Source organism: Natrix helvetica (genome assembly GCF_964273705.1).
Source record: "Natrix helvetica genome assembly, chromosome: Z".
NCBI classification, from domain to species: domain Eukaryota; kingdom Metazoa; phylum Chordata; class Lepidosauria; order Squamata; family Natricidae; genus Natrix; species Natrix helvetica.
The window spans coordinates 20,115,966-20,143,562 of record NC_138554.1 but is presented as its reverse complement, the minus strand read 5'-3'; the positions used below and the strand labels follow the sequence as shown (position 1 = coordinate 20,143,562).

Below are 27,597 nucleotides of genomic sequence, written 5' to 3'. Positions count from 1 at the left end.
TTGGCACTTGGAAGAAGTGGATTTCTTCTGCCTTCTTAGGGATTTTTTTTTCAACTTCCCAGTATCTGGAATCTCTGAATGGTCACTTATTTAACTATATAGGAAGTCCAAATTGGTGTAGGGCAGTTAAGATAACCTAGATGCCACCATTCTAACTGGGCTTAAAATTCTGGTATTCTTATTCCCTCTATTTTACAATACAATAGTAGAGTTGGAAGGGACCTTGGAGGTCTTCTAGTCCAACCCCCTGCCTAGGCAGGAAACGCTATACCGTTTCAGACAGATGGCTATCCAACATCTTCTTAAAGACTTCCAGTGTTGGGGCATTCACAACTTCTGGAGGCAAGCTCTTCCACTGATTAATTGTTATAACTGTCAGGAAGTTTCTCCTCAGTTCTAAGTTGCTTCTCTCCTTGATTAGTTTCCACCCATTGCTTCTTGTTCTACCCTCCTGTGCCTTGGAGAATAGTTTGACTCCCTCTTCAAACTATTCTCCAAGGCACCTGAGGGTAGAACAAGAAGCAATGGGTGGAAACTAATCAATTTTGAGTGTTTGTGGTTCCCCTCCATGGATCCCACTCCTTATTTGGAGTACATGGTTGCCTGTGTCTTTTTTTTAAAAAAAAAACCTGCTCACCTGCTCATTAAGCCTTTTGACAAAGACTCCAAGGAGAAAAATGGCAGCAATGGGTGGGGCCAGATAGCTGCTGATGGACTGGATGTAGTCAAAGAGTTGTCCACCTTGGGCAACCTGTACCACAGGGATCCATGCAATGCTGATGCCCACAAGCAGCAAGATCCACACCCTGCAGAGAGAAACAGCAAAGTGAAAATGTATCCCTTGCCCAGGATGCAGGGACATGCTTGCAAAGTGGGGTTTAATTGAAGGTGGGAAAGGATGTGGGTTTACTCACAGCCATGTAAAATGTACTTATCTCGTGGCACAAGTGAGTTCTAAGATTTATGATTCTAATGCAGTTGACATGGCCTGCAGGATGGCAAAAATATCAGAGAAGCAGACAAATTTGGGAAACTTGTAGTGTTTATAGCAGTGAGGTGTCAGTGTGTATCATTAACAATCCTTGATGATGATGCCTTCCAACTTCCAAAGTTAAAGAAAATAATCTCACAAATTTGTCAGATCTTGCAAGATTTCAGGGGCCGTGCATTGATTCTTGTAGATTCCAAAGGAGAAGATTAGCTTCTTGCAATGTATGAATGAATGAATTGAATTTTGGTGCCCGCATCAATGCACAACTCCCCTCACTCTTTGAAAATGTTGCCATCCTTTGAGTTAAAGCTTTAAATTGATTGGTATCACCAATCCCCCCCCCCCAATCTGGCAGAGCATAGTAATGTTCTGACCTAGGCTTCCCCAGCAGCACGAAGCTTGAGTCCTCATCCCGATAAACCCCTTTTATTTAATTTACAGTGAATTCCTCTCCAGCAAAGTCTTTCCTCTCCCACAGTCTTTCAAGATAGTTCACAATTATTGACTTTTATCAGGCTTGGAGAGTGGCCAGTCCAATATCTTTCAGATGCCACAATACTTGGCAAGAATGCAGGAATGAACTCATTGTCTCCTGCAATCACTCCTCCCCTTTCGCTCCTCTTTTATTCCCTATGGGAGGGGCCATTCACCATCCACCTGTGGCTTTACTCCCAAGTCGACCCTTGTTCCTTAGCTGTTCCCTTCATCTGGCAACTCTGCGCATGCATATACTGAGAACAGGCTCCAGCTGTTTATCTGCCTCACTGATGTCTGACTCCAAAGGTAGCTGATAACTGTCAGATGGCCCTGGCCCCATCTCTGCCTCCAATGCAGAGCACTTCTCCAAGCCTTCCCCAGGCCTCAGGACTGGCCCATGTTCCTCCCCAACCTCCTCACTGTCCGAATCTGCTGCAAGCTCTGCTGGTGGGCCACAACAGGCAAGAATTACAGTAGAGTAACAACACATCTGTAGGGCACCCTATGGAGGAAGACTAACATGATGCAATAGCAAAGGAAGGATGTACATAAATATTGGGTGTCCCAGATCTCTTTCTCACCGTCCCACAATCAACAGCTCCCTCTCCTTGGCTTGGGGCCTCAAGCGTTTGTAGATGTCCATGGTGAAGAGGGTGCCACTGCTGTTGAAGATGGAAGCCAAGGAGCTCATGAGGGCTGCCAGCATCACTGCTAACATCAGCCCCCGAAGGCCTGTGGTAATAAAATATAATGGGAAGGAACAAGTAATGAATTCCAGCATTCAGCATCTCTCAGGCCGTGCAGCTGGTTAAATTCACAACAAAGCTGGGACCTCTAATTCAATGGTAGAGTCCCAAATCCTGCTATCTGCAATAAAGGTAAAGGCAAAGCTTCCTCGCACACATATGTGCTAGTCATTCCTGACTCTAGGGTGCGGTATTCATCTCCGTTTCAAAGCCGAAGAGCCAGCATTGTCCAAAGATGTCTCCATGGTCATGTGACCGGCATGACTAAATGCCGAAGGCGCACGGAACGCTGTTACAACCAAAGATGGTTCCTACTTTTTCTACTCGCATTTTTTATGTGCTTTCAAACTGCTAAGTTGGCAGAAGCTGGGACAAGTAACGGGAGCTCCCTCGGTTATGCGGCACTAGGGATTTGAACCAACAAACTGCCAACCTTTCTGATCAACAAGCTCAGCGTCTTAACCACTGAGCCATCACGTCCCTACAGCTATCTGTAATAGAACTGGTCAAACTCCCCCATTATTATTGATGATCCCAACTAGATGCACGTTGTTTGATTTTGCAGGTGCACCTCAAAGGCATGGAGCTGTCACAAGCTGTCGCTGCCAACAACAACTTTGGCTAAAGTGAGAGTATTGGGGTCAGGAAGGAAATAATCTCATTCTCACCATTTGGCATGAGAGACACAACCAGTTTTGGATAGGCAATGTTAGAACACCCAACTTCTGTGCCACATATTCGCTTGCATTCATCCGGAATAACGCAAGCTACTTCGTCTGTAAAGTGAAGAAGAAGAATGGGATGAGCGATTCTGTCATAGGTAACAACGCTACATTAACATGTACCCATGCACATAGATGTATATGACCAAGGTTGTGTACACCATATACTGTTTCTGCTGTGTGCCAAGAAGTGTTTGTTTTCACCATCTTAAATACCTCACTTCCAAATTTGTGAGTGACCATCCCGAGGTGCTGTGTTTTTAAATTAACTTAGGAGAAGGTGGGAGGAAGGATTTGGGGATTTTCTCTGTAGGAGACTACAAACTCCTTCCTCGGTTCCTTATAGAAGTAATATTATTTTTGTCAAAGTTTGTTGCAGCAATCAAATCCAGAAAGCACACACAGATTCAGCAGGATTCATTAACTTTTCTTTATATATAATACAACACACGAGACACATATACAATACCAAGAGTGGTTCTTCCAACATGGTAGAGAGGAGAGATAGCAAGTACATACACAGCACAAAATGGAAACACAAAACGGAGAAGGCAAAATGGAAGAGTGTCTATTTTGAGAAGAATCTGTCTGCCTTTCTATTAAAATAGATATCTTCTACCTATCATCAATCAAGGGATTTTAATGGAAACATAATTAAACAAAGATTAAAAATTGATTGAATATGACAATAGAAGGACAATTAAGCATGGTTAAAATATAAGAAACATGGACATATATAGAACTTCTAAGATGATGAACAAAGTGAGATGTGTACTGCTTGTTATTCTATATAGTAAATTAAGGGAATTGTAATGAACATTGAACAATAAGGATTGTTATTTAAAGACAATTAAGGATGATCTAATCCAAGATATGGTAAAATGGAGAGGGAACATGAAATATACTTACAGTGGGAAACTATTGAGATTTAAAGACAGAAGCACAAATTGGGGCACATAAGGATGTATAATTATATAAATATAATGATGAGAATAGCTGGGAATTGTAACCAGGTCTTCATCTCAGTCAAAACTAGGCTAGGGGGTGGGGTGGGGGTTAAAGGTACAATGACTATATATGTATACTTTTTTGTTCTATTTCTTTAAAAAAAAAAGGAGGAACATATATGTTAAAATTAAATACTTATATTGAAAAGGAATATAAATACCATCAGCATAAAATGGAGTTCGCTCAGAAGCTGAAATACATCAAGTAAATGAGATGAAGAATGTGAAGCAGAGGAGAGAGGTAAGGGAAGAAGAGAGGGATAGGAGAGAGGGCAGGAGGGGAAGAGGAGGAGAGAAAGGAGGAGTGGAAAGGATAGAGAGGAGAAGGAGAGAGGAAGGGGAAGTAGAGAAGAGAAGAATGACAGAGGGAAGAAAGGAGTTAGGGAGGGGGAGGAGAGAGGGAGAAGAAAGTGACAAATATGGTGCATGGACAGAAGAGCCAATAATCGTTTTTGGGAATTGATGGTAAGATGGATTGATGTAATTTAATAATACAATATGATATTGGCTAAGTAATCGCATACATGTGATTACATGTTACGAAAATGAAAAAAATAAAAAACTTAGAAAAGATCAATCAAGGGATTTATGATAATCTTTCTACCCCGCCCCCTGTCTCTGTCTTTCTGTCAGCAGTGGGGAGTCAATCAGAAAAGAAAAGCCGTAAACACAAGTTTCAGAGCCAGCAATATAAATGTTAAGAGATAGAACTACTAATTCGGCTGGCCGATTTTTCTCTCCCTTTCAATAGAATAATAGGAAAAGAAGTTAAAACCATCAGAAGAGGGCTGGAACGGACCTTGGAGGTCTTCTAATCCAGCCCCCCACTCAAGCAGGAGACCCTATAAATGGACAAGTTGTATTTTCCCCGCCAAAGGGTTTAATTTCATTTAAATTCTGTGACGCTTAAGTTTTAATTTCAGACAAAGGGAGGGACTGTCACAACATTTTACTGGTGACAGTTCACCAGCCCTATTGTTTCAGCATGTCCCAGCCCAGGGCAGTTGGCTGTCCTGTCTTTTAATCAAGCTGCTCTTTCTCCTGACAAGAGAAGCTAAGAGATGTGGATAGAACTCATTTTCTCACGGACAGTAACCTTCCCATGGGAAAGGAAGGTGGGGGCTGCGGCCATGCTGGAAAAGGGGAAGGACTGGAAAGAGTGGTTGAAGTTCTAGGCAGATAGAAAAAAAGCTATCTGGACATCTACCAGACATCTACCTATGCAGGTAATCCTTGACTTACCACAGTTCACTTAGTGAACATTCAAAGTTACAACAGCACTGAAAAAAGTGATTTAGGATCCTTTTTCACACTTACGACCATTCCAGTATCCCCATGTTCACGTGATTTACATTTGGATGCTTGACAACCGACTCATGTTTATGACGGTTGCAGTGTCCTGGGTTCATGTGATCCCTTTCTGCGACCTTCTGACAAGCAAAGTCAATAAGGAAGCCAGATTCACTTAACAACCGCGCTACTAATTTAACAACTGAAGTGATTCACTGAAGTGAGAAAAGTTGTAAAATGGGGCAAAACTCACTTAACAAATTTTTCACTTAGGTATAGAAATTTTGAGCCCAATTGTGGTCGTAAGTTGAGGTCTAACTGTGTACAACGTAAGATTCAGGTAGTCACTAACTGATGATAGGTTGCTTAGCAACCATTCAAAGTTATGACAGACTCTGAAAATAGGATTTTACAACCGGGATTTGAAGTTCTAACATTCACTCCCAACACCCCATGATCACATGACTGCATTTTGGGCACTCAGAAATCAGCATTTATGGCAATTTCCAGCATTCACAGTCACATGGCTCCGATTTATGACGCTTTTGATTGACACTGTCTCATAAGCAATAAGTAAACAAAGATTGAGAACATCACAAAAGTCAACACTGGCTCTAATGTAACTAGATCAGTAACTAGATACGTTTCCTTGTTTGAAATAAAATTAATACATTTTTGCAATTACAATGAATTAATGTTTATAATGCATACAAAATTAATACAGTTGATTTTTTTGGCGTTGTGCAACATTCTAGATCAGAGGTCTTCAAATTTGGCAACTTTAAGACTTGTGGAATTCTGGGAGTTGAAATCCACAAGTCTTAAAGTTGCCAAGTTTGCGGACCTCTGTTGTAGATCAACCTGGAGTTAGAATCTGTATTCTCAGCTCTCTGTACCCTGCCAAAGCTGAAGAAGGTTTTCCTTTGCTGAGTTGGCTCCAAAGATCTCTAAATCCACCCCTTTAATCTTGTTCCAATACAAGTAGCCCTTGACTACTCATTCAATCATTCATTTAGTGACTGTCTAAAGTTACAGTGAAAGAAGTAACTTATGACCATTTTTCACATGACTGTCACAACAACCCCATGGTCATGTGATCAAAATTGTGATGTTTGGCAATTGGTTCACATTTATAACCAATTGCCGTGTCCGGGGGTCATGTAATTCCCTTTTGAGACCTTCTGACAAACAAAGTCAATGGGGAAGCCTGATTCACTTCACAACAGTGTTGCCAATTTAACAACTGCAGTGATTCACTTAACAAGAATGGTCGTAAAATGGGGCAAAACTCACCCCCTCTGTCTCGCTGAGCAACAGAATTTTTGGGCTCAATTTGTGGTTGTAAGTCAAGGACTACCTATACCATTTGAGACCATTCTTTGGCTCAGTTAGATCAACCATTTCTCATTTTCCTTCTGATAGCTATATTCCAACCAGTGGTGGGTTCCTACCGGTTCGGCTCGGCCGAACTGGTAGTGATATGGTGGCTTGGGTCAGCCGCGACCCAAGCTTGCCACACCCCTAAACTGGTTCCCTGGTTGCCGCCATTGCTGCCGCCATCTTGCTTTTGAGTTCTGTGCATGCGCGGAACAATTTTATTTGAAATGTGCATGCATGCACAGCGTGCATCCATCGTGCGCACAAGTAAGCTGGCAGTAAAGCTGGCCGGAACCCATCCCTGATTCCAACCATCGCCTCAGAGGTTTACCTGGATACAGGATCCGGCTCATCATGCCAGGCATTACCATGAGAAACATGGGGAGTAGTTTGAGGTACCCACAAAGGATGCAGCCAGCTTTGACATGGATCAAGTTCTTCCCGGCCAGGCACCTCTGAACTATGACCTACATGGGATGCAAATGAGAAGGTTTGCCGTAAAACATCTATGCCATCTCCTTCATTTCTGTTCTAGGGTATCGTCTTTAGGTACAATATATGGAGTTGAACAACTAGATGGCCACAAAGTACATTCTTCAATGGGATATTTTGATTACAATGTTGGCCTTAGCATGGGATTGCACTAGATGGCATATGGACAATTCTTTAAAAATTGCTGAGATGGCCACTTATGGAGGCCATCACAGAGAATTCTGTTTGGATCTCACTACATTAATAGGAGCTTTCCTTTCCACAAGGCACCTGCAGAATAAATTTTTCCATGTGTAGGAAGAAAAATCCTGTCCGGTTCCAAGCCAAGAGGGAGACACTGGAAATAAAATGGAGACTTGCTGGTTGGAAAGAAGGTCTCTGTTTATTTGATTTCCAGAAACTTCAGTGACAGCAGCAATGTTTCTGTGTTGGCTGACAAAATGGCGGAGTGAGTGGATGGATCTTTATAGGGTTCTGGGGTTTGGTGATTGGATGCTCCAGGGGATCTGTGCAATGTTTGAGCCTTGTCTTTTACTATTCCAGCGGTGGTGGGTTAATCCTATTATGTCCTAAAGGTCATGTCCTGCCTGAAGATATTTTGACTGGCCTGGATTTCTTAATAGGCACAAAATATCCATCTCTAAAGACTTCAATGTTCTGCTCGAGGCAGCTTGAGTTTTCCTATAGCAGGAAGACTGGGGCTGTTTTCTGGCTTTAAGGGCATGTTACTCCATTTCTCATGTGGGGAAATATAACATTTGGCCTCTTTTAATATTCTCCAAAATATTTCATTCTCTGGGAGTGTGTGTGTGTGGCTTCTCACACATGGGTAGGACTCAATTCTGATAAATGGTATGGAAGGAAATATTTTTATTTTCTATGAGTTCTTCTGAACAGAAAACGTATGTGCTCTGTCTAACTTCTGGATGAAACCTGGAGGAACAGAGAAGAAACCTAGTAGTTCTTTATACTAATTTGAGAGTATACAGCCTCAGAATCACATTGGAGATAGAAACACACCTCCAGATGTTGCTATATTACAACTCCCAACATTTCTTTCCATCAGACATGCTGGAAGTTGTAGTTTAGGTACACAGAGACTTCAGGTTCCTTTATTTGGTACTTTGCTACTCTGCTAAACAAATAATTTCCTCACCACTGTCAAACCACTCACTAAGGCTGCATAACTATTACTATTAGTCTTCTCATCATTCCTATCACCCATCTCCTCCCACTTATGACTGCAGGACTGTAACTTTGTCGCTTGCATCATTACGATTTATATTGATATTGTTTCCTGATTGCTTATTTGTACCTTTTGACTATCTTTAAGTGTTGTACCTTAGGATTCTTGACAAATGTATCTTGTCTTTTATGTACACTGAGAGCCTTTGCACCAAAGACAAATTCCTTATGTGTTCCATCACATTTGGCCAATAAAGAATTGTATTATATTCCATTCCGCTCTGTTCTGTTCTGTTTTATTATATTCTTTCATTCTCTGACTGGTTATCCTCTTGATTGTTAACACATGTCACTTAATTCATGAAGACACTTCAGTCATCCAGGTAAAGTTGCCTGAAAGTTGGGTCATGGCAACTGGACTTATTGTCTTGTTGGCTTGAGATGTTTCAATCAGAATATTCCCACGCACTTTGGGGAAAAACCCCTGAGGTTGGTGTGGGACGAGTTGGTACATTCCGATGACTCTTTGCCCAACTTGCTCTATCAGACTAAGCTGTCCCAAAAAGTCCAAACTGAAGAAGCTTCTTGGATGAGAAGTGAAATGTCTTCAAGGAAAAACCAAGCCTAGTTGCCCTTTGGGACACCCGGGACTGAGAATCTCCAACATTCTGATGAAGCTGTTTGATGAGCAATGAAAAGTCTCAAACCAACAAGGAAATTACTGCCATGACACAACTTTCAGACCGCTGTCATTTATGTTCTTAGGATCAACCAAGAAAAAGGAAGCATAGAAGTAAATTCCTCTTGTGTGATGATTTTTATGCAGCTGTGTTTTTCTTTGTGGAATAGCAGCCCAACTGTCAAGGAAACCTATCCCTCTCTACATGTTTGGCCTTACAAAACATAGGTTGAGAATATAAGTAGTCAAAATTTAGGCCCCATTGCTTAGTGACCATTCAAAGTTGTGACAAACCTTCCCAGGAATATTTACGACCTGGATTTGTACCATATTTTTCAGAGTATAAGACGCACCAGAGCATAAGACGCACCTTCATTTTTGGGGAGGAATACAGGAAAAAGAATTCTGCCTAAGAGGTATTCATCTGGCTAGCATCCTTAGTCTGGTCAGCTGTAGCATATATGTTTGCTGGTTTTGAGTGCACGCACACTTTTTATCCCCTGGTTGAGAATAAAAAACAGCTGATCATCAGAGAGAGAAGCAATGAGAAAAGCAGGGGAAGCCCGGAAAATCGCATCACTCGTTAGTGCTTCATTAGGGCTGAAAAAAAGCTTTGAAAAAGACATTTGGAGTATAAGACACCCAAATTTTCAACCTCTTTTAGTATCTTATACTCCAAGAAATATGGTAGTTCTGACCTCCACCACCCCACCCCACGATCATGTGATTGCTTTTTAGATGCTTAGCTGTGTGTCCCACGGTCACATGACTATAATTTACAACATTTTCTTTTGCAGGAAACAGGCACTTATTTCTGGTTAATGGCAAAAAGATGACAGATTCTCTTAATGCCCACACTGTTTTTTTAAATGACCATAGTGATACTCTGAATAGAGACTACAGGTTTGTAAAAATGGAAAGGATTCACTTAATGACTGCTGCAAGAAAGGTTGCAAAGTTGGGGACATTCTTGCGTTGACCCATTTAATGACCAGCACGACATACGATAATGCCGACCGAATTACGGTTGTAAATTGAGGACTATCTGTATATATAAAGTTAAAGGCTCTATAGAATTCCAGATATGGATGTTTCTAAGGGTGAGTCTCACTAAAACAATGTCAGGATTCAAAAAATTTTTACTATCAGTTCTGTGGCCGTGGCTTGATGGCCGTGGCTTGGTGGGCGTGGCAGGGGAAGGATAATGCAAAATCCCCATTTCCTCCCGATTAGCTGGGACTCAGGAGACAGAGAATAGATGGGGGGGGGGGGGCAGACAGAAGTGGTATTTACCGGTTCTCTGAACTACTCAAAATTTCCGCTACCAGTTCTCCAGAACGGGTCAGAACCTATAGTGCAGATACTCTGCACTATAAGTGAGAGTACCAACTAAGCATGGCTGAGATTGAAAAAGCCACACAGGATTGTATTTAGGTAGTGCTTCGATGAGAGTCAACCATGAAAGTTTGCATATTAGACAGAAAACCAAAAATACGCAAATCTGAAAGAAGCAGAAGCTCTATACTATTGGCAACATATATATAAAGTTAGGAGTTGAATTCAGCTTAACAGAGGCTTGGCCTTAAATGTAAGTAATTTTCCTTCCATACCAACAAACGATCAGTGGGGCATAATAAAAGGTCATGCACAATAAACCTGGAATTAAGGAGAAACTTCCTCAAAGTTAGAACAATTAACCAGTGGAACAGCTTGCCTTCAGAAGTTGTGGGTGCTTCGTCACTGGAGGTTTTTTAAGAGACTGGATGGTCACTTGTCTGAAATGGTATAGAGTCTCCTGCATGAGCAGGAGGGTGGGAATAGAAGACCTCAAAAATCCATTCCAGCTCTGTTCTGATTGATTAATTACTTCCACCTGAAAGCCTTAGGAAAACTTTAACCTTCTTAGGCATAATAGCAGGATTTAATATAATATATAGGTAGTGGGGAGGAAAGCTATGGCAAATCTAGACAGCATACTAAAAAGGAGAGATATCACACTGCCAACAAAAGTGTGTATAGTAAAGGTTATGGTTTTCTTAGTTGCAATGGATGGCTGTGAAAGTTGGACCATAAGGAAGGCTGAGTGCCAAAGAATGGAGGCCTTTGAACTCTGGTGCTGGAGAAGACTCCTGAGAGTCCCTTGGACTGCAAGGTGATCAAACCGGTCAGTCCTAGAGAAGATCAACCCTGACTGCTCTTTAGAAGGCCAGATCCTGAAGATGAAACTCAAATACTTTGGCCAACTGATGAGAAGGAAGGACTTACTGGAGAAGAGCTTAATCCTGGGAAAGATGGAGGGCAAAAGAAGAAGGGGATGACAGAGAATGAGGTGGCTGGATGAAGCAGGAGGCCTGATCTTAAATGGATTCCAGAGGATGGTAGAGGACAGAAAGGCCTGGAGGAACGTTGTCCATGGGGTCATGATGGGTCGGACATGACTTCGCAACTAACAACAATAGGTAATGTGAGGCTTCTAGGCAGCTCTGTTGCTTTGTAAGGAATTGTAAGTTTAATCCAGACTAAACGTTTGTGATTCTTCAGAAATGAACACACTATTTTTATTCCCCTTATCCTTCCCTAAAAACCATTCTGTACCTGGTCACTGCACCAATACCAGAGAGAGTTGATGGAAAGTCCGAGGATGAGAGCTGGCCAGGGCAGATCGCTAGTGGTGGCATCTCTGATCATGTGGAAGGAGTCTTCACGGGGCAGGTAGCAGGAAGATGAGATGTTGTAGAGGGCAGGGATGGGTGAAAGTGTCTGCCTGGGTATAGCCTCCATATATTTGTCAAATAATCCTTGATAACCTCCGATTTCATTGAAAGCTGTATGGGAAGAGTCATAGTCAAGCTGGAACTAAAATTGCATTTTTATTCAGATGTTTGCATGTTACATTACTCCTCCTGTTTCCCAGTTTGGAGAGCTCTTCCCACCCTCTGACTTTTCCATGTGCAGTGAAATTGCAATCCAGCATAGCAGGTCTTTTCTTACAGCTTTTAAAAAGTTAACTTTTGTTTTAGATTGACAGGATCAGTTGAACCTGAATAATTATAACTAAGTAGCTGTTAACCCACTGTTGCCCAGGTATTCGTTTACCCCAGGGGTGTCCAAACTTGGCAACTTTAAGACTTGTGGACTTCAACTCCCAGAATTCCCCAGCCAGCTGGCTGGGGAATTCTGGGAGTTGAAGTCCACAAGTCTTAAAGTTGCCAAGTTTGGACACCCCTGGTTTACCCCAATCCTGTATTAGACATTCACAAATGTCCGGACCAAACGTAATTTCTAATGCTGCATTTTCCTCCTTACCAGAGGGAGCCCCCTTGTGGAGTACCATGAAGCCGTTACCATGGCAACTCTGCTGTGCTGCATAGTAGGAGCCATTTTGACAGGCTGTATCTTAACAGAACACCCCCCCCCCCAAGGGGTGTTAGCAGTATTTTACGCTCACAGTATTTGTTTCCAGAGAGTAAGTCATCTGTAACATGCAGGGGTTGCCACAAAGAAGAGGGAGTCAAACTATTCTCCAAGGCACCTGAGGGTAGAACAAGAAGCAATGGGTGGAAACTAATCAAGGAGAGAAGCAACTTAGAACTGAGGAGAAACTTTCTGACAGAACAGGTTGCCTCCAGAAGTTGTGAAGGCCCCAACACTGGAAGTCTTTAAGAAGATGTTGGATAGCCATTTGTCTGAAACGGTATTATAGGGTTTCCTGCCTATTGTATTGTATTGTTTACCAAGTTTGGTTGAAATTGCTCGATGCGTTGCAGAGTTATGCTGGAACATATATATACACATAGCTAGCTAGCTAGCTCTCTCTCTCTCTCTCTCTCTCTCTATCTATCTATCTATCTATCTATCTATCTATATATATATATATCTATATATACACACACACACACACACACACATATATATATATATATATATATATATATATATATATATATATATATATATACACACACACATACATACACATATATATATATATATATATATATATATATATATATATATATATATATATATATATATATATATATATATATATATATATATATCAGTACAATTACAACACACACACACACACACACACATATATATATATATATAGAGAGAGAGACACACACACACACACACACACATATATATACACACATATATACACACATATATACATGCATACACACACAGAGCCAGATTGATAGAGTGATAGATAGATAGATAGATAGATAGATAGATAGATAGATAGATAGATAGATAGATAGATAGATAGATAGATAGTTTACTGATCCAATTTATCTCTGGTTGAAATCTTTTTTTAAAAAAAATGTACAAAAAATAGGTGAATCTGTGGAAATGGCATTATTTTTTCTCCTTAAAAATTGGGATTTATTTTATGAGGCTTCCCACCATTCCTGCCCTTTAGTGACAAAAATTTCAGAGCATCACATTTGATAAAAATGCCAGACCATTATAAATGGCTGATGTAATGTAACATGAACTCCCTTATAGAGAATTAGTGATTAATTGTTCTGACTGGCAGGAAATTTCTCCTTAGTTCTAGGTTGCTTCTCTCCTTGATTAGTTTCCACCCGTTGCTTCTTGTCCTGACCTCAGGTGCTTTGGAGAATAGCTTGACACCCCCCGCCCCTCTTCTTTGAGCAGCGACAAGGCAACTGGTCGTAAGTCAAGGACTACCTGTATCCACTTCCATTGTGTTTTCCTATGTGTGAGGCTACTGGAACCCACTTTCTGCAGTTTGAGATGACAGAAGAAACCCAGTCTTTGTATCTTCAGCATCCTACTCACCAAACCCCATCAGAACGAAAGCGCCTCCAATCATGACAAAAGTCTGGACTGTGTCAGTGTACATCAAGGCTGCTAATCCTCCTGAAAGTAAGATGGAGACTCATATGCATGTATGACGGCGATGGATTCCAGGCGGTATGCCACGGTACGGGCGTACTGGAGCCTGCCCGGAGCACCAGGTACCGTTCCAGGATGCAAGGTAAGTGCAGGGCCCACACAGAGGCTTGAGGAGGGGGGAAAATGGGCCTCCCGGAAGTTCCAGAAGGCCAGAAATGGGCCTGTTTCTGGTCTCCAGAAGGTCTCTGGAGCCTGGGAGATGCAGCCAGAGGCTTGAGGAAAGCCTCCAGAGCCCGGGGAAGGCAAAAATGGGCGGGGCTTCCGTTTTCACTTTTTCCATCCTTCCCTTGCAGACATTCCTGAATCTTTCTAATTAGCAAGTGATTTTTCCCTCCATATTTATTTCCATGTTTTTCCTGCTGCCTAAAAGGCTGTAATTATACCTCATGTACAAAAAACCCCAGTCTTTCTTTTTGGCTTGGTGTTTGGAACCCTTCCCCTAGCTGTATTTTATCACATTGCCCAGGAATTTCAGCTTCCTATTTAATGCAGGTAAGTCCTCGATTTATAACCACAATTGGGCTAGAATTTCCATTGTTAAGCAAGGCGGCTGTTAACGGTCTCACGTTCAATTTTATGACCTTTTTGGCCATGGTTGTTAAATAAATCACTGCAGTCGTTATGTGAGTCATGCAGTCATTAAACGAATCCAAGTTCCCCCCTTGACATTGTTGGTCAGAAGCTGGCTGACAATGGCAATTGTGTGATCCCAAGACGCTACAACCATCCTAAACACACACCAGTTGCCAAGCGCTCCAATTTTGATCACATGACTGTGGGGATGCGGCAATGGTCATAAGTGTGAGGGCTGGTCATAAGTCATTTTTTTCAGAAACATTTGTAACTTCCCATGTAAACGAATGGTTGTAAGTTGAGGACTACCTCATTGTACCCAGTTCATTCCCAGCCCAAGAACCCAAGTTACCTGTTGCGGTATAAATGGTGGTTGTGACTAGAAGTGCTATGACAGCCAGATAAATATTCCAGCCCAGGGCTTGCTGGATGAACACAGCACCAGAAAACATGTCCACCTGCAGGTGAGAGAAGCAGAAACGCCACCAGGGAGAAGTGCAGATTAATCAGAGTTTAAAAACCATGAGAATGTTTATACCAGCCTTCCTAAAAAGGCAAAAGTAAAGAGATTCCAATTTCCAAATATTCTCACAACATGTCACTGTGTCCCGGAAGTCTGGAATAAATGACCTACTGATATTTTGGTGAAGATGTACATGAAGAGAGATAGGATGGAGAGGTAGAGACGGATCCGTTGGCCTCCAAAACGTTTCTTCAGGTACTGGGGCATGGTGATAACCTACAGAGGGGGAGGAAGCAGATAACAGGTTACACTTTTTTATTACTAGCTGATAACCCCGGGTTGCCCAGGTATTTATTTATAGGGGAAAATATCTGGATCAAAAGTAATTTTTCATGTTGGATTTTTCCCCTTACCAGAGGGAGCTTCCTTGTGTAAGTACTGTGAAGCCATTACCATGGCAACTCCACTGGGCTGTACTGTAGAAGCCATTTTACGGCAGTACAGTAGAAGTCATTTAAGGCACCACGAGCTATATTTTAACAGAACACACACCCTGAGGAGTGTTAGGGGTGTCTTACCCCCACAGTATTTGTTTCCAGAGAGTAAGTCATCTGTGTACCAAGTTTGGTTGAAATTGCTTGAGGCATTCCAGAGTTATGCTGACACACACACACACACATGTATGTAGATTTCTTGATCAGACTTTTATTCCACCATTATTACTTTGTAGGAAACTCAAGGCAGCAAACATACTGATACTACTTCCTCCTCCCATTTTTCCCAGAACAAAAATCCAGTAAAATGGGTTGGGCTGAGAAAGAATGATTATCCCAAAGTCACCCAGATAGCTTTCATGCCTAAAATAGGATTAGAACGCACTGTTTCCTGATGATTGGCTTAGAATCACCTAGCCAGCTTTTATGCTTAAGGCAGGACTAGAACTCACTGTCTCCTGGTGATTGGCCCAAAGTCAGCCAACCAGCTTTCATGGTTATGTTGGGACTAGTATTCACTATCTCCTGGTTTCTAGGCCAGCACCTTAATGACTATACCCAGCTGGCTCTTTTCTTTCCATAGTGTTAGTGTTAGATATTAGCATATATCGTAGGAAGTCTCCTCTCTGGTCCGCTGCTACAGCGGGAAACAGGTATCGCTCTGATTGGTCGAGAGGCGTACCCGAGTCCTATAAAAGGGGAACCCTCCGGCCACAGAGCAAGCTGGATCACTTCTTCTACTAATAAAGAGCTGTTAAGTCACTTCGTGTCCGCAGTCTGTTCTCTCGTTGCCCAGATCAAACATTGGCGACGAAGGTGGGATCGAGAGACAGATAGGACGAAGAACGCTACCTTAGAATCCCCGGATTCGATCCAGCCAGGAATTCGGCAGAAATACCGGCAGCCATCTCAGGACACCGCAGCGCGGCAATTTCAAACGAGGGAAAATGGCGATGCACACCCCTCCAGCTCCATTCGACCCAATCGTGGATCATTGGGAATCATACATGCTCAGGTTCGAGTGTTTTCTCGAAGCAAACGAATATACAGGAATACCAGACTCTCGAAAGAAAAATATATTCCTGAGCTACTGCGGCCGAGAAGTTTTCGAGACGGCCGGGGACCTCTCTGAACCAACCCCCATTCAGGCGGTATCATGGACGGCGCTACAACAAACGCTGCAAACCCATTACGCGCCAAAACCTTCCCGCCACGTTTGTCGCCAAGCATTCAACACGAGGAACCAGAAGGCGGGAGAATCTATCAACCAGTACGTTGCAGCTCTACGAAAAGCAGCCACACATTGTGGATTCAGAGACCTGGACGAGCAAATTCTGGATCGATTCATATGCGGGCTGAGAGACATCTCCCTACAAAAACGGCTGTTGGCCAAAACCAATTTAAGCCTGCAGATTGCACTCGACGAGGCAAGAGCTTCAGAATCAGCAGAAAGATCAGCGGAAACAATTCAACGCGGGTTCAACACAAGCCAGCCAGCGCCAAGACACACCAGAGTCCACTACGAGGACACCATTCCAGACTTCGAGGATCCCGAACTCGAGGAAAGTCACTTGATGCGGAGCAGTCACGTGAGACCTGGGGGGAGACCCGGATTCCGTTTGCCGCCCTGCGCAAGCTGCGGAGGGAATCATCCCCGGTCTACCTGTAGGTTCAGGAACGTTGTTTGTTCGCACTGCAACAAACTTGGGCACATCGCACGAGTGTGCCGGAGCGAAGTCCCTGCCTCATGGCAGCCACCTATGTACCGCCAACAGAAGCCCAACCCAGGGGCTTGGCGAAATCAAAAAGGGCGCCCAGAGAGAAATCCACAAGTGTTTACCCAGAGAGAAAATTCCCAAAGAGCTGAGCGAGCGTATTCCCAGAGAGATTACTCGCAAAGAGCTGAGAGAGCGTTCTATCAAGACGCTCAACGAGAGTATCTTCAGGATACAGATGCTGAGATAGAGTTGACCCAGAGAGAGGAATTGCGAACGTATCTCACCACAATAAGTCAGGTCCGCACCAAGCGGCCTAAAAAGCTGAAAGTCACAGTCCTCTTGGAGGACTCACCTTGCGAGCTAGAAGTTGACACAGGATCGTCCCTGACGATCATTTCATGGGCATCCATGAAACAGGCTATCCCTAGCCTCAAAAAGAGCCAACTACGTGTTCCAGACATCCTGCTTCGAGACTACCAGGGGAACCAAGTCCCCATCGTGGGCCAAGGCACATTCCAGATCCGTTTTAAGGACATCGTAGCCCAGCTGCCCGTGACCGTCGCCAGCGCACCGTTACAGAACCTTCTTGGACTAGATTGGTTTGAAGCATTGGGGTTAGAAGTCACCGGAATCAACGCCGTGGAAAACAGCAGCGCTGAGCAGATATTTAAGGAGTTCGAGGATGTGTTCAGCCCCGGTCTTGGTAAGTATGTGGGTAAGCCAATCTCATTTAATTTAGACCCCAAAGTGCCGCCAATCCGACTTAAGCCGAGACAAGTGCCTTTTGTACTCCGCCCAAAAATAGATAAGGAGATAGATAAGTTAGTGGAGTAAGGAATCCTTGAGCCGGTGGATCACGCGCGTTGGGAAACTCCCATTGTGACCCCCGTTAAGTCAGACGGGTCAGTCCGCATCTGCGCGGACTATAAATGCACAATTAATGTCGCACTACAACAAAGCGCATATCCTGTGCCAGTAGTACAGCACTTATTGCACTCGTTGGGGCCAGGAAAGATATTTGCTAAATTAGACATGGCACAAGCTTACCAGCAGTTGCCCGTAGATAGCGCCACAGCGGAGGCCCAAACCATAGTGACGCATAGAGGAGCATTCAAATGCAACCGGCTACAATTCGGTGTGAGCATTGCTCCAGGTTTGTTCCAGAGCGTCATGGAACGACTTTTGCAAGGGATACCGGGAGTCGTCCCCTATTTCGACGACATCTTAGTGTCCGCTGCAAACGAGGAGCAATTAAATAAAAGAGTCAGAACTGTTTTGGCCAGAATCAGAGAGAAGGGTCTCCGCCTTAAAAAAGAAAAATGCCAAATTAACGTGCCTAGCGTATAATTCCTGGGTTATAGAATCGATGGTCAGGGAATACACCCCACTTCAAAGAAAATTAAGGCGATCCAGGACACCCCCACACCACGGAATCAGACCGAGTTGCAGGCCTTCCTTGGACTACTTAACTTCTACAGCGTTTTTCTGAGACAGAAGGCGACCGTTGCTGAGCCGCTACATCGACTACTCCAGAGGAACGCACCATGGAGATGGGGACGATCCGAAGCAGCAGCTTTTGCCGGGGTAAAGCGCCTGCTCACCACTGACTCGCTGTTAGTCCAATACAGCCAGACACTACCGCTGGTATTGACCTGCGACGCATCACCTTTTGGAGTTGGCGTAGTCCTTAGCCACAGGATGCCAGACGGAAAAGAAGCACCCATCACCTTCTACTCTAGAACTCTTTCATCGGCCGAGAGGAACTACAGCCAGATGGACAGAGAAGTGTTAGCTGCTGTAGCTGGAGTAAAACGTTTCCATGAATACCTCTACGGCCGCGATTTTGAACTAATTACAGATCACAAACCACTGTTGGGACTTTTGGCGGGAAACCGCCCCACTCCGGTCTCCCTTTCTCCACGCATGACCAGGTGGACTGTTTTCCTGGCTGCGTACTCCTACAAGTTAATTCATCGACCGGGCTCCACTCTAGGACACGCAGACGCACTCAGCCATTGCCCACTACCGGACCTTTTGCCAGACCCCACTCCCGAAGTACCGGTGTTGCTCATTGACTGTTTGGACTCTGGACCGGTTTCTTCCTGCGACGTTGCAAGGTTCTCCTCTAAAGACAGTTTAATAAAGCAAGTTCAAACTTGGGTTTGGAGGGGGTGGCCGAAGGGAAACGTGGGCCCGGAATTCAAAGTGTTTTGGTCGAAACGGGACGAACTCTCAGTGTTACAAGGTTGTTTATTGTGGGGGGATCGAGTTGTTATTCCTTATGCATTACGTAGAAATGTGTTAGATGCATTACATGTTGGGCACCTGGGGATCGTTAGGATGAAGGCGTTAGCGAGAAGTTACGTTTGGTGGCCAAACATGGATAAAGAGATAGAGGAGTGGGTGGCCACTTGCGATCCATGCCAAGAATCGAGACCAGCACCCCCGGAAGCGCCCGCCACAGAATGGGAAAAGCCTAAAGCACCCTGGTCGAGAATACACATCGACTTCGCAGGGCCAGTTCAAGGTCAGACGTTCCTTATAGTTGTGGATGCATACTCCAAATGGCTAGAAGTAGTCCTAATGACTTCAAACACGGCAGAGGCAGTCATTAAGGTTCTACGGCGACTTTTCGCCACTCATGGCCTGCCCGACCTCCTGGTCTCCGATAACGGGCCCCAGTTCACGGCCATGCAATTCGAAACATACTTAGCAGGTCAGGGAATTCGGCATGCCCTCGTCGCGCCATTCCATCCGGCATCAAACGGACAGGCGGAGAGAATGGTGCGATCCGCAAAAGAGGCCCTCGCTAGGATGGGTCCAGGTGATTGGCAAACACGCATTGACCATTACCTATTAATCCAACACATTACCCCCAGCGCAACGACGGGTAGGAGCCCCGCTGAGCTACTCATGGGCCGCCGTCTACGGTCTCACCTGGACCGTCTTCACCCAAATTACTCTGCCACAACACCCCCAGACTCCACAAGCAAAATTCGGAGCTTTAGCATAGGGGATTCAGTATATGCCCACAACTATGCAGGGGGAACATTGTGGATGCCGGCAAGGGTCATTGGCATCACGGGTCCACGATCATATCTGTTAGAGCTGGAAGATGGGCGGAACTGGAAAAGGCACATCGATCAACTTCGGGGTCGCCTGGCACACTCAGACTTACGAACCGAGGACGAAAGCTACCTACCAACGCAAAGTCAGCCACTCGAGAGCCCCAACACAGAGAACTACGACACCAGCAAGCCCAGGTCAGAACAAGAGGCCGAGCACGAAATGGAACAACCCCCAAGCAATGAGAGCAAGCAGACCCCCGAACACCCGAGCAACGAAAGCATGCAACCCCCCGAACTTGAAACTGAGAAAGCAGCCGATCCTGCAACCACTCCTAACCAACCCGAACTGCGACGCTCCACTCGAGTAAGGCAAACTCCAACATACCTTAAGGACTACATAACAAACCGCAATGTTCCGTCTAAGAGGGGAGGGGTGTTAGATATTAGCATATATCGTAGGAAGTCTCCTCTCTGGTCCGCTGCTACAGCGGGAAACAGGTATCGCTCTGATTGGTCGAGAGGCGTACCCGAGTCCTATAAAAGGGGAACCCTCCGGCCACAGAGCAAGCTGGATCACTTCTTCTACTAATAAAGAGCTATTAAGTCACTTCGTGTCCGCAGTCTGTTCTCTCGTTGCCCAGATCAAACAGTTAGAAGATCCCCCAAAAGGCCAGAATGTTTAATCCACAACTCAAATGTTACGCAACACACTCAGACCACAAGAGGATTTGCAGGATCCAATCAGGGTCGGTCACTGGGATCAGAGGTTTTGTCTTCCAAGCTTTTGGACTTGTCCAGGAGCCCATCCTCAGCGAACTTCCCCGTGTCAAGAAGATTTGACAGGGTTGGCATGCTCAGGTTGGCATACTTTCGGTGGCAAGAGATCTGCCTCCTCTGTCACCAGGTCTGCCTGGTGAATGGTATTAAAGGCCAGGCACTTTCCCCAGCTAATGGGTCAAGGAGAAGTATGAATTTTCCTCAATCCTTTATTTTTTGTGTTGCATAAAATAACAGGAATGGATCCTGTTTGGTTAAATTAAGAATTTGGAGGAGATTGGCATTTGACGAACTCACTCTGGATATTTGGCTGCAACATTCCTCTCAACTTAATCTACTTTGCAAGGCTGATGTGAAGAAAAGTAAGGAGGGTAGAGAGAATGATGGAACTGCCCTGAATTCTTTGGGAAGATTAAAAATGCCACAGACAAGGAAACAAATCAATGTGTGACAGAGAGCAGAAATCACTACCTCAGCAGAGAGGTAAACTGGAACAAAGAGCCATCCCAGGAGAAGAACAAAAAATATAGCCTAAAAAGAAAGAAAACAAAAAGGAATGAGAACCAGGATAGGTCAAGTTTCCATCTTTTTCTCCCCCCCCAATCCCCATCAAAGCGTATGGATGATTAATTTGCAGCTTGTGACAGGCAGAAAGGAAACAAGTGAAGCTTCCTCCAGCATTGCATTGTCAATTCTTACTGATTATCTGTAGAAATCGGAAAAATTTCTTCCGCAGCACCAGAGTTGTGGGCGTGGTGGGAATCAAAAAAGGCAAGGTGACATTCATATCAGAGGTGGTATCCAGCAGGTTCTGACCAGTTCTGAGAACCGGTAGCGGAAATTTTGAGTAGTTCAGAGAACCAGTAATTACCGCCTCTGACTGGCCTGGCCCCCATCTATTCTCTGCCTCCCAAGTCCCAGCTAATCAGGAGGGAATGGGGATTTTGCAGTAACCTTCCCCTGCCATGCTCACCAAGCCACGGCCACCAAACCATGCCACATCCACCAAGCCACGCCCACAGAACCAATAATAAAAATTTTTGAATCCCACCACTGATTCATATTGTACGATAAAACTATTGCTGCCTCTTAATGTGCACCATTGCACAATTGTGAGGGCCATCTTGCTTTTTTTGACCTGCCCTACCCTGCAGATCTTTTCTCTCTGCTGGTGGGGAGGGTGAAATCAGGGACTCATCAAGGTATTCTGGTGCTTTCTGCTCAGCAAATGAAGTAGGTGTTGCTCCACCCCCCTTGTGGGGATTCCTCTTTGGCAAGGGTGAGCAACCTATGTCCCTTTCGTGACCTGTGGACTTCAATTCCCATGCTGGTTTAGGAATTCTGGGAGTTGAAGTCCACAAGCCGTACAGAGAGGCCATAGTTGCCCACCCCTGCACTGCGGAAACTCCCAACCTTTTCTCTCTGCTACTTACATTCCATTCAAATCCTGCCACGGCCAGACCATTCGCTGCTCCGGTGCCTGCCAAACCCACAAAATGCCCACTGCCAATGTTGCTGGCAAAGAGAGAAGCGCCAATCTGTAAACATAACCACAAAGTTTTCTTTAAAAAAAAAAAGCATATTGACTTTCTAAATCTACTGGGCCCTGTCGCCTTGGGTCTCGTCTCCCAGTTCATCCAGTAACTTAGTTCACTTTTCTTTCTCTCCTACCCTTATTGCATCTTCATAGAAATCCTATGATCGGGGGACTTTAGAGGTCATCTAGTCCAGTGCCCCTCAACCTTTTGGCTGCCAGGGACCGGTTCTGTGGAGAGAGGTTTTTCCATGGACTGGAGTGGGTGTAGTTTTGTGTGCTGCCTGCATCCCACAGATAGAGCTTTGTTTGTTTGTGTGGCCCAGTTTCCTGCATTCCATGGACCGGTGCAAGTCTTTGGACCAGCGGTTGGAGACCCCTGATCTAGTCTATGCCTATCACCGACAGATTGTTTCATATCCCTCTCCTTCCCAAATAACCCACTTGCCTTTCCTTTTTCCTTCTAGACTTTGCTGCATCCCTCAATTATTGGGGCCCCTTGTCTCCTCTCCCTCCTCTTTTTTGGTCACTCACCGGCCACCACATCATCTTCCTTCCAGCCAAAAAATATCCCCCAACTGTTCCTCGATTGATCCGGCGCATGGACTGTGAGCCACAAGAGAAAGAGGAAAAAGATGAGGATTTATGGTCTGAGTCACATAACACAGCCTACCCCTGGTTGTCTTAATCATGGTTTGTGGAATAAACCACAAGCATCTTAGTTTCCTACATCATGGCTTCCTTCTGCACCAGAGGTGGTATTCAGTCAGTTCTGACCGATTCTGGTGAACCGATAGCAGAAATTTTGAGTAGTTCAGAGAACTGGCAAATACCACCTCTGGCTGGCCAATGGTGGGATTTGACCGGTACGCCCCGGTACACATGTACCAGTACCTGCTGGGAGCACCAGGTACCGTTCCAGTACAGTGCTCTGGAGGCTCCACCCACCCGCCCACCCTCCTTACCTGCATTTGAGCCGATTAGGGCTTCGGTGCACGCACATGGAACATATGGCGCCTACGTGATGCTCCACTGAGCAGCTGAAGCGTCGTGGGTGGTAAGTATGCATATGCTTGCTGCACGCTTGCTGCGCGCTTGCTGCGCACTGCATGTGGTGGACGCCCGGCCCCATTGCACTGTACCGGTTGCAAAGGGATCCGGAACCCACCATTGTGGCTGGCCCTGCCCCCATCTATTTGCTGCCTCTTCAGTCCCAGCTGATTGGCTGGGTCTTCTTCTTTTGCCCTGCACAGGAGGATGGAGCTGGAAAGTAGGTTAGTGGGACGGGGAGGAAATGGGGATTTTACAGTATCCTTTCCCTGCCATGCCCACCAAGCCATGCCACGCCCACAGAACCAGTAGTAAAAAAAATTCCATCCCACCACTCCTCGGCACCCCTGCTTTTCTTTTTGTGGCCTTTGGAACCGCCTCTAATCAGGACTGAGTCATTTGAGCTCTATAGTAGGGGTATCACAGCGAAGAAAGCAAAATCAAGTTCCCAAATTGTCCTCTACTGAAATCCAGATCTGCCCACTGCAGTCAGCATCCCTCCATGTTGAAGCTGATTGCAGATCCCCTCCTCCTCCTTTCCTTCCCACTTTAAGTCATGTGGACTTCAACTCCCAGAATCCTCCAGCCAGTAATGGTAGCTGAGGAATTCTGGGAGTTGAAGTACACACCTCTTCAAAGAGCCAAAGCTCCCCCCCAAAAAAAACCCACTGCTCTAAATAAAAGAAAGATATGTTCAGGTCGAAAAAGCCAAGATGGTAGGAGTGGCACTGTGATCAAAGCTGCTTCTGTTTTTTTTTTACATGCAATGCAGGACGAGCTTTAATTGCACTGTTGCGCTGCTATCTTGGCTTTTTTTAACCCATGCCCTGCAGACACCCCTGAAATAAAGACAGATAAAAGAGGCTAATGTGATTCAGCTTGGCAAATAAGGTACATAATCATTTAATCCCATTTAATCGGTATCAAAGGAGGTAATTTCTAGACTAAACTAGAAGACAGTGCCTGGGAGCAGATTGTATTCTTTAAAGAACGAGAGTTAACTCACTCATCTTTCCAATTTCACTCATTACCAGCTTCCAGTACATTCCTGAACCATGTAACTGAGGATAATAATTAACCCCCTGGAGCAATAAGGTCAGAAATTTAAAAAAAAGACAAGACTCTAACAGCCTGGATAAAAAAGCCTAATAAACACACAAGTCACCTTGCCAGCTTGCATTTTGGCATAGGACTTTGTGAAAGAGGGCTGCAAAAGGGCTGCAGGTGGCATTGTCTTATTTGTACCTAACAAAGTCACTGTTTAAGTGCTTTGCCTACCTTTTCACAACTGACACAATCTATGGCTGTATGTCTCACTCTGTGTGTGTATCCAGAATACCTCTGGAACGCCTTGAGCAGTTTTAACCAAACTTGATACACAGATGACTTACTCTCTGGAGAAAAATACTGTGGGGGTAAGACACCTCTAACATCCCTCGGGTGTGTGTGTGTTCTGTTAAGATACAGCCTGTTATGCCTTAAAATGGCTTCTACTATAATGCCGTAAAATGGCTTTTACTGTACAACGCAGTGGAGTTGCCATGGTAACAGCTTCACAGTGTTCCACAAAGGGGCTCCCTCTGGTAAGGGGGAAAAGCCAACATTACAAATTACGTTTGGTTCGGACATTTCCCCCCTATATATAAATACCTGAGCAATGCTGGGTTATCAGCTATTATTATAAAAATCTAAGGAGTTTGGGTTAGACACCTTGAACAGATTATATGCACTTTTATTTGCACCCGATGGTTATTTTGATAAATCAATCAGTTGTTTTGCTAATTAAAAATGCCTTTGTTAGACAGTATTTGATTTCTAAATTTTGGCACACTTTATTGAGTTGCCTGTTAAAAGCTGATTCCCTGGATAGTTTATAAATTGGAACAAATGAACATTTTAAATGGAATATTGTTTCAACAAATAAAAAAAGAAAGAAAATGGCAGTGCTGTATTAGGGGAAAAATACATAGAAGCAGACTGAAATAATTAGCACTTTAGAATCAAAGGATGAAAATGTATCTGCATCTGATGGAGTTGCAGCTCACAAAAAATATGCTTTTTAAATAAACATTATCAGTACAGAAGGGTGCTATGAAGCTTCTGATCCTGGTGAGAAGAAGCCATAATAAAGCTCCTTCTGTCTAAATAAACAGCAAGAGTTTTATTTCATTTGATGGTTCCTCGGTTTTATCCCTTAAATAAAGGATGCCTGGGGATACAGACTTTTGGGACCTTAACAACTGCAACAACTACAAGTAACAACTTTCTTGGCCTGTATACCCTTGTGAAAAAATAAAGATATTGAGATCAAATAGAGAATCTCCGAATATCTTTCATGCTTCTCTAAAAGCAGTAAATCTTGATTTAGATTTCCCTTCTTGGCTATTAGCAAATTTGCAGCCAGTTTTCAATCTGGAAGGAATCCACTCCAGAGGGAAACGGTACTGACTGTTTCCAGTATTGCGAGCCTAAAACAAATCATTTTTAGGGAAATTAAGAGAAACTTTAAACTGCTTCTGAAATTTTCATAAATACATGCTAGTTGCCAAGCGCCTGAATTTTGATCATCTGACCAATGGAGATGCTACAATGGTCAAAAGTGTGGAAACCAGTCATAAGTCTCTTTTTCAGTGACACTATAGCTTTGAATGGTCACTAAATGAATGCTTGTACCAAGTTTCCCTGAAAATAAGACCTCCCTGGATAATAAGCCCAATTGGGCTTTTGCATGCATGTGCTAAAATAAGCCCTCCCCTGAAAATAAGCCTTGTGCAAAAATATTGCAACACAGCTGCAGCCACGAGGTGACCACGCTCGCCCCCTTCTGCACCTCAAAAACAATAAGACCTCCCTGAAAATAAGGCCAAGTGCTTATTTCGGGGGTCAAAAGAAAATCTTTTCGGGGAAACATGGTAAGTCAAGCAGTGCCTGTACTTTTTACAATCTAAATGCCCCACTACCAGGAGAGCAATTTCAGCCCAGCGTTACGTCCCAAGTGACCTATACGTACCCAAAGGCCAGTGCCAATGATCACAAGGAAGTAAAAACAGATGACCAAAATGTCTGCCACGTTGCTGATGGCCACCGTTTTAGATGTTTGGGGTGGTGATTCTGTCTCCATGATGCTGTAAACTCCAGATGTATCCCAGCCACAAAACCAAAGAGAAATATTACCTTCTTGGACAATTTTTCTAAAGAACGTTCATGAGTAGTTAATAACCAACTTTGTCATGGGTTGGATGTGCAATTAACTTGGAACATAACTTGGACTGGAGGGCAAGGGGGGGGGAGTTTGGAAATGATGTGAGAAAGGGCAACTTCTACTACCTGGGTTCAGCTTGTCTCCCCCAACATTTTGTAGAAGATGCCTAGTACCGTGTTTCCCCGAAAATAAGCCACGCCCTGCTAATAAGCCCAATCGGGCTTTTCAGAGCATGCGCCACAATACGCCCTCCCCTGAAAATAAGCCCGCCCCCAGTCCCCGCCATTAACACTGTACCACCTACCGGTACAGCTTCCAGGGCAAAAAGAGGGCTCGCCGCAAAAACAGCGGCAGGCCAGCAATGTGATCACCCCCTCCTGCCTGTTCCTACTCGTGCAAAAAAACACCGCCAACCCCAATGGCAAAGGCAGCCTGCCTGGTTCCCTTCCTCGCGTTCCTCGCCATTGTGCTCAGGGAAGCGGCTGGTGAAAAAAAAAACTTCTCACGAGTTCAATCAAACATCTTGAAATCGCGAGAAGGTTTTTTTTTTTTTACCAGGGGCTTCCCTGAATATAATGTCGAGGAATGCAACAAAGCTAGAAAGGTAGGAGGCACGCCCCACGGCCCAACACCGCCCACTTTGCCCGAATGGTAAAGGCAGCCTGCCTGGTTCCTTTCCCCGCCATCCCTTTAACGAGGGGCGGCAGGTGGGATGGGAGGGAGAAGCGAGGCACGCCTCCTACCTTTCCAGCTCCGTCGTGTTCCTCGCCCTTTCGCTGATTGAATCCCCTTGTAAAAAAATCTCATTAGTTCAACTCGCGAG

At 44.4% G+C, this 27,597-nt stretch overlaps 1 protein-coding gene across 1 annotated transcript in view; it reads right to left on the bottom strand.

The window, feature by feature from the left end:
* Positions 1 to 26,693, bottom strand: part of SLC5A2 (solute carrier family 5 member 2) — a gene marked incomplete at both ends in the record, with an annotated part of 31,276 nt that extends 4,583 nt beyond the window's left edge. Inside the window, 12 exons of the mRNA XM_081969988.1 lie at positions 638 to 806; positions 2,050 to 2,200; positions 2,883 to 2,990; positions 6,942 to 7,077; positions 11,562 to 11,791; positions 13,779 to 13,859; positions 14,821 to 14,926; positions 15,103 to 15,207; positions 21,460 to 21,519; positions 22,422 to 22,526; positions 23,057 to 23,128; positions 26,583 to 26,693. Of these exons, the coding sequence (XP_081826114.1) occupies positions 638 to 806; positions 2,050 to 2,200; positions 2,883 to 2,990; positions 6,942 to 7,077; positions 11,562 to 11,791; positions 13,779 to 13,859; positions 14,821 to 14,926; positions 15,103 to 15,207; positions 21,460 to 21,519; positions 22,422 to 22,526; positions 23,057 to 23,128; positions 26,583 to 26,693 (1,434 nt within the window). The remainder of the gene's footprint in view (positions 1 to 637; positions 807 to 2,049; positions 2,201 to 2,882; positions 2,991 to 6,941; positions 7,078 to 11,561; positions 11,792 to 13,778; positions 13,860 to 14,820; positions 14,927 to 15,102; positions 15,208 to 21,459; positions 21,520 to 22,421; positions 22,527 to 23,056; positions 23,129 to 26,582) is intronic.
* Positions 26,694 to 27,597: the final 904 nt, after the last annotated feature.